The sequence below is a fragment of the Penaeus monodon genome, chromosome 32 (assembly GCF_015228065.2).
Source record: "Penaeus monodon isolate SGIC_2016 chromosome 32, NSTDA_Pmon_1, whole genome shotgun sequence".
Classification (NCBI taxonomy): Eukaryota; Metazoa; Arthropoda; class Malacostraca; order Decapoda; family Penaeidae; genus Penaeus; species Penaeus monodon.
In genome coordinates, this window is record NC_051417.1 from 20,650,905 (window position 1) to 20,651,132 (window position 228).

General features: G+C 44.7%; 1 protein-coding gene across 1 annotated transcript in view; it reads left to right on the forward strand.

Moving 5' to 3' along the window:
- The window catches only part of LOC119593592 (A disintegrin and metalloproteinase with thrombospondin motifs adt-1-like), a 60,261-nt gene that overhangs the window by 24,146 nt on the left and 35,887 nt on the right, over positions 1 to 228 (forward strand). The window contains exon 2 of the mRNA XM_037942546.1: positions 26 to 171. Coding sequence (XP_037798474.1) covers positions 109 to 171 — 63 coding nt within the window. The 5' untranslated portion in view covers positions 26 to 108. The remainder of the gene's footprint in view (positions 1 to 25; positions 172 to 228) is intronic.

The window sequence follows — 228 nt, forward strand, 5'->3', positions numbered from 1 at the left end:
ATAGCATGACCTTTCTCTTCCACAGCCAGGTTTCATACTAAGATGTTATTGCAATAAACCCTACTTCAAGGGACCCCCCCCTGCCCACGCCGACCCCAACCTATCAAGATGGCGGCAAGAAAGGCAACATGGCTACTCAGTATTTCATTTTTATGCTGGTGTATTGCTGGGGTAAGTTTGCGTGTGTGTTTGTTATCATTGTTGGTAGTTTTACTGTGTCCTTTCTAT